General features: G+C 37.0%; 1 protein-coding gene across 1 annotated transcript in view; it reads left to right on the forward strand.

Moving 5' to 3' along the window:
• The window catches only part of LOC139717487 (uncharacterized), a 36,502-nt gene extending 27,041 nt beyond the window's left edge, over nucleotides 1-9,461 (forward strand). Inside the window, exons 5-8 of the mRNA XM_071628992.1 lie at nucleotides 181-426; nucleotides 5,393-5,510; nucleotides 7,423-7,589; nucleotides 9,451-9,461. Coding sequence (XP_071485093.1) covers nucleotides 181-426; nucleotides 5,393-5,510; nucleotides 7,423-7,589; nucleotides 9,451-9,461 — 542 coding nt within the window. The remainder of the gene's footprint in view (nucleotides 1-180; nucleotides 427-5,392; nucleotides 5,511-7,422; nucleotides 7,590-9,450) is intronic.
• The last annotated feature ends 550 nt before the right edge of the window (nucleotides 9,462-10,011 follow it).

Raw genomic sequence — 10,011 nt, forward strand, 5'->3', positions numbered from 1 at the left:
TTGGCGGTTGCGGCTTTTACTCCAGCTGGTTAAATTTCTCTGTGTGTGCCGGAGTGTGACGCTATGGAGATGAAAACATATTTCTTTGTTTTGTCCAAGTTTCCTAATATGCATTAATCAACTATGAATGTGGTCATTCATTTTACATACTGACGCTAACATTACATTCATATCTGATAGAACTGTATATGGCCTGTGAAATAAACCACGAGTTGCAGCTGAAGTGCGTGAATGAGTCTTCGCATCTCTCAGTTGGATCCCGTGTGATATGGAGACACAACGGCACAGAGGTTTATGACGGAGTCGATAACTCGGGAAACGTCTCGGTGCTGCGTATATCAAACACCACGTGGATAGATGCCGGAAGCTACTCTTGTGATTCAGAAACGAACGTGACGATTAGGTCGTACAGTGTGCGTATAGGCAGTAAGTACGTTTCAAAAGAATTAGTAATGAATGTAATTGACAATTTATTATCTCACTAGAGATTTTAACTACCATTATCTTGTTTGGAAAAAGGGGGAGCTTATCGATGAGTGTTTTCTTTTATTTCATATACACCGAGCACATATTCCGGTGTATATTTTTCATAGAAAATTTTGATAAAAATTTTTGTGTCATATTATATCACATTAAGAGTTATCCAATTGGCTGTCGACCTGGTAGGTGAATGCAAAGAGAAATTTTACGCAGGAGTGAACGCGTTCGTTTTTGTCTTCCAAGGAACAAGAGTAAAAATTGCAATATTTCCCATGTAGTTATTCATTTTGCAAATGCCCTTCAAGATAGCAATGGTAATGAAAAATGAATTCAAAACAATGAAAGACATGAATGAAAAGAAAAATATATATTTTTTTCGTACCCTTGTATCTTACTATATCCTAAAGTACAAAATAGGAAACTAAAGAAGGAAAAAATGAAGAATTATCTGTCAGCCCAAATTCAAATGTGAAAAGGGAGTAAGATGCAAAGGTGGTAAAATGGGATCTTTTTATATCATTCTTTTAATTTAGGGATTTAAGAATTCATGAGACAAATTCAAGAACCAGCTATCATTTTTAATGTGCCAAATTCGAAATAACATTTCAAATTTCGACCATTTGTTTTAGTATTGCCTCTTTTCTAATGTCAGTTGAATTTGGATTTGACAGTAGATTCTTTGTTTTCTCCATTACTTTTTAGTGCCTTTCTTTATCTTTGGGGGCTGCAAAGACATTATAGAGACCAATGAATAAATTTCCATATTAATTTATGCTTTCCGATTGTGTTAGATTTATCTTTGTTCTCTGATTGTTTTATGGAAGAGCACATACGCATAAAAGAGAAATTGTCCATTTTTACAATTTTTACTTTTGTGCCTTGAAAGAGAAAAACGAATGTGTTCACTCATGCGTAAAGTTTTCATTTTTATTAACCTACCAAGTTGATAGCCAATTAGATTGCATTTAACATGGTATTATAAAACATTCATATTTAGCCTAACATTCTATAAGAAAAATGAGCTTGCCGAAAAAGTGTTTACTTTCTATTTTTTTTTTTTTTTTGCCGAGTGTATGATAAACACTAAACAAAATGTAAGTTCCCCCTAAAACAAACCTCTTTAATTTATGAATCAGGAACCTTGGAGGAAATCTGAATACAGGATCATGTACCTATATTTCTCATCTTTCATGTGAAATTCAGTGGATATCATTTGGTCATGCTTGAGTGAGCATGACTTAAAGTCAAAATGGTCACTTTTTGAAGTTCACAAGCCAAATTTGGCAACTTTGATTTGGTAATGTCGGAACAAATTTCAATTTTCCAGGATAAAAAGGCATGTGACACATAACTTATGTGCTTCTTATCTTACCATGTGACTTGTGCAAAAAATTTCACGGTTGAGTGAACACGAGGTGAAACTTACCAAAATGGCCGATTTGACATGTTTCTCGTGGTAATTTCTATCAATTGAGATTGAATTCGTGTGTTGAACAATTTTTATACACATTTCACGTAATTTCACGGTTGAATGAGCACAATTTAAATTTTGAAGTAAGAATTGTGATAATTTTGCGCACTGAAATCAACTGTATGATGCTTTTCTTATATTGTGCTAATACCCACACGCATATCAGTGATCACCTGACATTTTAGTCACGCTTCAATAAGCACATGAGGCTGGAAACCTTTTTTTTTTTAACCCTACATAATGAAAAATTGGCAGTTTGGCCATAATCAATGATTTATCTTATTGAAATCATCCAGTAGGTGTAGCTTTGATATTTGGCATTTAAAATCAACTGGAAAACATTTCATTATTGCGTTTTAGGACCGATACAAATGTCTCAGTGATCCTTGGTATTCCTTCAAAATTTTACACGTCAAAGGGTACATGGGGCTAGAAACCCCTCTTACAGTCAATGGCTACCTTTGATTAGATATTGAAGTATTCGTGGGAAATTGGTCTGCCTCTAGTTTGATGAAATCTCCTTGTTGGGGCAGAGATGAGAAATTATGCAAATTAAATCTCCGGGCTATTGTTCTCGCTACTGAATACTAATTTTGGCATTAAGTTCTTGATGTCTTTGTGACGTCATGAACTCATGCATTAACTCAATGGAAAATGAATGCAATTAACGGTACCAAATTTCACTTTTGTTGAATATCAATATCCTCCCGTGCTGCAAATATGCACAGAGAGTCTGGAGACAGATATTGATTGTGGGGAGATAGTGGCCTTTGTTGTTCCATGTTGTGTTGATGATTGTGATGATGGTGATGATAGTTTCTTAAAATGTTGGTTGACTATTATGCGATCGTTATGGCAATATAACACAGATTGGGTAGCATCTGCACTCACTTTTTAGGCTCTATCCGCTAACACCGCTGAACACGTCTTCATAAACAAAACAAATGTAAATCTTATGGAATTTCAGACACGAAAAATGGTTTTTGACCTGCACACTTTGCTCATCTTATGTGCTCATTGAAGCATGTCACAATGTCATTTTTTTATTGAAATGTTATTTTTTCATTGAAATCAGAGTCATTTCCCAACATTTCGACTGAAACACAATGAACTGTATTTTCTTATTATAAAGGGCAAAAAGGGTTTTCCAGCCCCACATGTTCATTGAAGCGTGACTGAAATGTCAGGTGATCACTGTACGCACAGTGGTATTAAACACAATACAAAAAGCATTAAACGGTTGATTTCAGTGCCCAAAATTATCGCTATTCTTACTGCACAATTGTTATTTTTCTTTGTTTTTAATGTGCTCATTCAACCGTGAAATTACGTGAATCGTGCGTAAAAACTGTTCAACACACGAATTCAATCTCAATTGATAGAAATTACCACGAGAAACATGTCAAATCGGTCATTTTGGCAATTTTCACTCCGTGGTCAGTCAACCTTGAAATTTTTGTACGGTACGATAAGAAGCACATGAATTATACGTTGCATGCCTTTTTATCCTGGAAAATTAAAATTTGTTCCGATATCACCAAATCAAAGTTGCAAAATTGGGCTTGTGAACTTCAAAAAGTGACCATTTTGACTTTAAGTCATGCTCCCTCAAGCGTGACCAAGTGATATCCACTGAATTTTCACATGAAAGGTAGCCGAGAAATACAGCTACATGATCCTGTATTCAGATTTACTCAAAGGTTCCTGATTCATAAATTACAGAGGTTTGTTTTAAGGGGAACTTACTTTTTGTTTAGTGTTTAAAATGTAAAGAAATTTATGACATGGACTCCGTTTACAGTGCAGGGCCGGGCCGAGCCGCGACCGACCCTGGCCTCAATTGCGGTACTCCGCCCCGCAATTTTGTCCGTTTACAGTGGAGGGCTCGGTCCGGGCTTTTAATTCATACCTTTCAATATTTTGTCATAGTGGCGCTCTGCTTGTGAACTAACAACTATTATTGGGAGTGCCCCGGTCGCAATTTGGTTCCGCATTTGGCCCACTTTGCGTTTACAGTGAGAGAAGGCCGGGCTCGACCGCGGCCGTGACTACCTCCAGAGCTTGGCCATATACGCGGCCGATTTTGGTACAGCCATTTGGCCTTTTGCGCGTTTACAGTGAAATGAAGGCCGGACTCTGCCGCTGCCGAGCCCGGCCTTTTAGCTCGCTGTAAACGGGGTCATATATCATGTATGAGAGTATGAAAGCGCCCCGCAGCGGGCTTTTGAAAGGGAGGATTCAGAAGGCCGCTGCGAAACAATAAAGGGCCGTTCATCGGTTGCGCCGCGGTTTTGCCACAACATGTAATCTGCCGAGGCGCCTAAATCATTACAATTAGGTGCTTGAATTTTGGGGTTACAAATGTTTTCATGGAAGAATCCTGTTGGTTGCAATCGCACATATGCGAGTAAGATATAACAATGGTACCATCTCCTCATGAGTCGTACACTGACTTCCTCTCAGTGCTGTATGCCTCAGTGGATAGTATGATCATGCATTTGCATAAGGTCTTGTATAGAATTAAAAGAAGTGTAATAACACACTGATGCTTAATTGTTCGTTTGTTTGTTCTAAGGGGTAACGTAGTCGGTAATTTACCAAAAACATACTAGTGAATTGATGAGGCAACTTGACACTATCTCGTCTGATCTTTAATAGTTGTTTTTTTTTTCTACTCAATGCTGTATGTACTGAAACACACCAAAATATGAGGTCAACTTTCCGTTTGAAATGCAAATTTATCAATAAGTCCATACAGTAATTTATCGATGATTTGTTTTGTGATATAGGCCTACCTTTATTTCTATCCTTATTTTCATGCATTCAAATTATCAGTGAGACACATTAGAACCTGCCATCCCAAGTTTAATAGTGATTGAATATCGTGTAGGTGTCCTTTAAAGTTTCAAGGGGAAAGATGTATAATGCTGGGCCAGTCCACCGTACATCGTATTTGCTTGAAATCCCGTATTTTTTAGCATTTCCGAATACTCTTAGTAACTGTCCATATTTATTCAAATGACTTTTTCGTGGTACGATATTACCATTAAGTCTGATCTTCTTCAGGTTAGCACCATCAGTTACAAAATTACTTTGTATGGTCATCTCACCGTTACTGAGCCATTGCTGTAATTAATGGCTCTTGCAGGACAGAGGACCGATACAATGGCACACAGATTACACACGACCACTCACGCCCAGAGAGACACATAAGGATCAATTGTTAAAGATTCTTATAAGTTGGTTCACTTTTTTCATTCATGTTCCATATTCCACATTTCATACAAATTTCATATTCCATTTGATTTTTTTAAGAAATGTTTTTAACACAATAGTCAGTTTGAAACAAAATTGCACAAATGTATAGGAACGTATAATTGACGTGTAATATGAGGAACCCACTAAAAAGCAAAGCTTGTATTTTGAATTGACTCATTGCAGCTCGACCCAGTGGACCATCGTTGGAATGTCACGGCCACAACTACACACTGGTCACCTGCACGTGGAATTCCCCTGAAACAAATTTGCCCACGAGTGTGATGTGTAAATCTGCAAAGGAGTATGAACGTTTTGTTCGTATGAATTAGTATAAATGGAATTTCAATTCAATTTCAATTTCATACTTCTCATATAGACTTATAGCAATACTACATCAAAAGTAAAAGCACATCTTCTTGTATCTTGTCAATAATGTACAAAACAAACAAAAACAATATACAAACATGATATTACACAGTAATTGTAATGATAACTGGTCGAAATCGAAATCGGGTTGTACAAAAAGAAGTATGACGGGACCAAGAAAGCAAGCTTGTTTGGTGCAAGCCCCGAATGATCAGTAATTGTTGAAGAGAAACGGAGAAAGGACAAAAATTAAGCCCCGGTGATTCAATTGTTCCGAATAAGGGAAGTGGGGAATGCTTAATCTTGCTAATTATGATTTTAAAAGAAACGAAAAAAAAAAACTATACTAAAATGGAAAAAAAAAAAACATAACTATTAAAGGCTATCATGTCTTCAGAGCAGAACATAATCTATATACTATATTCAGCCTACTTTGGTGTACACTATAAACTGTGAATGAATGCATAAAAGAAATTGCTCTCACTTCCTCCTTGTATGTTGAATCGGCTACTTTAAAAACGTAATGTTAAGGTATGCTTTGCAGGTAATTGAAATATCGGTAATTACTGTAATACATTCTGTATGTCATCATTACTTGCAACATTACAAAAACAAAATAGATACCTTAGTTGAACTCAGTGAATCCTTTCATAAAGTCTCTGTAAGCAATAACTACTGCATGAAGAAAGAGAAATATCAAATGGGAGTGGTAATTTCAGAAACATCAACTTACCGCACGATAAATCATCTTAAAAAAGGAAAAAAATCAGCCCTAGCGTTATTTACATCATTTTATCACATATATGTAATATATATCGAAATTCTCTAAATAAGTTACATATTCAACAATTATAAATTTGAAGGGAAGTAAACATGTTTAATTTTTTATATAAAATCATACAATAAAATATTATAAACATCCACTGTTGTCCGCGAAACCCGTTAACCCCCCCCCCCCCCCCCCCCCCTCAGTTACGGCCTGTCTGGATAATCGCATTTGTTTGCTGTTTGATGGAATAGAGTGGGTAGTTTTTGTTTTTGTTTGTGTGTATATATTATATAGACCTAAAATGTATGTTTGTTTAGACTTTTTGGATCATTTTTGTTTCAAGCCGGGCACTGAAGCGTGGAAACATAGTTCGAAGCAGGGGCGGATCCAGGAATTCTGTAAAGGGGGGGGGGGCGTGACTAATATTTCTACTGCCACTTCCGGGTTTCATTTCATTGTGTTTCTTTTTATTTCTTTTGTTTTTTACGAAAATCAAAGGGGGGGGGGCGTGCGCCGGTTGCGCCCCCCTCTCGATCCGCCACTGCGAAGTTATGATATAATGACTAGAAACTTGTCTAGATAAGACAAATGCCAGAAACTCCATTATTTTGTGAGGAACTGTATCAATAGTGTATAGAAAGGCGTAAGTCTTAGAGTATTGATATTAATATTCGTGTGTTACCGTTCCTTTGACGACTGTGGCTTCTTTACGTCTGGTTTTATTTGTTGATATTTGCTGGTGTTTGTTCACTTGTCAGTGTTTGCTTGGTGTTTTTGATATTTGGGTTGTTATAAAGCAGTCAGTATTCAGGTATTCGTGACATGTTATATGTTTCACTAATGTTAAGTTTCTATGAAATAATTCCAATGATGGCTTATTTTGGTCATTCAATATAACATAATATAACTTTGTATAATTTTGAGCACACAATTTGCACGTATTTCCTAGGATGTGGCTCAGTTGCATGTAAGCATTAAGATAAAAGAATGGTCAGTGAAATGACATGGAATGATGTCTGTTTATATTCTGAAAAATCTGTTTCTTAATGAATGTTTCTCTCTTGACTACTCCCAGCAGGATTGATTGGGACAAAATGGGCGATTACAAATTATTGGATTCCAGTATCGGTGTACATCATTTTCCTGCCAAAGTCGACGAATATACAAAATTTAGTATCGAAGTCCAGACGAGAAATGCACTGGGGCACATGTCAGATTCTCTAATGTTCAACGTTGTGTTTAACAGTAAGTTTAAGCAGTTTGTTTATACTTTTAACATTCTCTTCACATTTGCAGACGAAGAAATCTTTCTTTTTTTTGCGTGCGTCTGCTTACCTTTCCATGATATTGACAGATATTTACTAAGTCTGTTTTTGTTTTTTTTTTTGAACAGCTTGTTTTGCAACGAAACCCATAAAAGAATGACCCAGCTGTTCTACATCACCTCCCTATCCCCTTACTTGCATTGAGTGCTGTTAACCCGTTGAGGACGAGTCCCGAGTATACTCGGAAAGTTGTCTGTGGGAAATGCGTGTTGTACTATTGTTCTACAAGCTTCTTTAGGATACAGAATCATATCCACATGATCCTCTTGTTTATTGCAAACTGTCTCCACTATGAGGACCCAGTAAAAGTTTTTTTTTTTTTTTTACAACAACGAAAAAAACATATCCCTTGTATTAGTGCGTTCTTTTGCATTGGCTAATGATAACTGTACTTAGAAATCACTGTTGTGATTCATTCTTATAATAATCGAAATACTGTGGGTGCTCATATAAGTAACAATTCTGTCTAAATGATGTATTTGTTGCATTGTCTCACTTCCTTTTCAAAGCCAAACCATTCCCTCCAGACTTTAAACTCGACGCCATCAGAGCATCTGATAAAGAGCAAAAGCTTCAAATTACTTGGACCAATTCTCTTTTAGCTGATGTCATCAATACCATAGGTATTAAATGGGAGGTGCGCGGAAATTATATAAACACCGAATACAAGGTATGCATTCGCTCATGAAATCCAGTGTACAACAGCATTTGTAAATGTTTTGCCCTCTTGCATACTCAAGCATATTGTTTCTTGAAGCTAACACCTGCATGTCTGAAATACTGAGAGTAATAAATCTTTTTGCAGTGAAGTAATTCCTGAACGCTAAAGACAGTGTTGAAATACGACGTAGCATCATCTGGCAGCTATCTGAGTGTTCTAAATTGAGCCGTGAAAGTAAAGAAGTGTGTCCAAGATTCAAAGTGAAAACACAGTTCTGGTTTTAAGGGTTTGAGAACCCATCTTGCACCATTTCATATTTGTCTGCAATATATCGAAAGAGTTTACCAAGAAACTTACGTGGTGACCCACGATTTGCCAGGACGATGAGTAGTTTCGGAGTATTTTGAGATCAAAAATAAAAGTCGGTATTATTACAGAAGGATCCAGGTTAACTCGATCTCAAGGACAACTCGGCCCTATTTCAGACAATACACGCAGGTCGTGATCGCCATAGTATACCTAGCCACATCTTTATTTTTTTAGGGACGCCACAGAGGTTATTTGGTCCTTTGATGCGCGATTTGTACCAACTCGGCCCATAACTGCGACCACCCAGAACGAGAAGCTCTCCCATAACATACTGTACAATCCAGAGGGACAACTCGACCCCGCCATCAAAGTGAGGCCGAATTGTCCCCGAGTCCGAGTTAGCCTGCAGCACCCCGATCGGGTCAGTTCTGAGATGCGAACATTTTTTGTTAATATTTTTCATTTTTGAACGAATTCCAAAAAAATTCATTTTTTTAAATGAAAATTACACATTCCATAGCAATATATCCCTTGGTTTCTGAAAGCAGTTAGTCAATTGAAGTGCTCTTTCATTTTGTTAGAAAAGTGAATTTTTGTGGAATTCCCTTTATATTTTCTTTATAATTTTGACCATACATGACGTCATGACCTCTAGTAGTCTCCTCATCCAGCGGTTCCAGCACCAAAACTTTAAAAATTCATGACATTTGCAACGATTGTCCGATTTTCCTCAAACTTTCACTGATGTGCTCCACTAATGTTGCTCCTTTCACTCAGTCCACATTTCTCACTATGTTTTGGTTTCCTTTAGATTCCTTCTGAGAGTGGAATCTTTCCCCTTACCTACAAATGTATAAAGGTCGACAAAATATGACATTATCCGTCTAAGGAATGAAAACATCGTATTTTTAAGAAACCGGGAACTGCAGTAAGACAGTCATAGCTATGGATATTCGTATGAACAACTTGTATCCTCCTTCTGGCACTGTCTGGCAAAACTGCTGTGTTGAGAGTCGTAATTAACTCTGACGAGTTCGGTAACTTCTGCATCAAGTTTTATCTATGAATTGCGTGTACCTCACGATTGCTTATCACTGTTACTCAAATGAAATTGTCATTCTCCATGAACACCTTAGTCTCTCTGTTACCAACGAGTTACGAATAAAACCTTTGACCCATTACACATCACTATTATGTCACATCCGTCACAATGAGGCAAGATTGTTCTTTTCAATGAAGTCGTAAACATCTCAGCCAGACAGTTAGTTCTCAAAGCGCTGGGTAATAGAACCCAGAAGAAGTCGTGATTCATTAAGGCTTTGTTCACAGTTTGTGTTCATACTTTGATGTACTCACATGACTGATTTTTATA

This window comes from Diadema antillarum, unplaced genomic scaffold (assembly GCF_040938485.1).
Source record: "Diadema antillarum isolate AM-2024a unplaced genomic scaffold, OU_Dant_1.0 scf00000075, whole genome shotgun sequence".
Lineage (NCBI taxonomy): Eukaryota > Metazoa > Echinodermata > Echinoidea > Diadematoida > Diadematidae > Diadema > Diadema antillarum.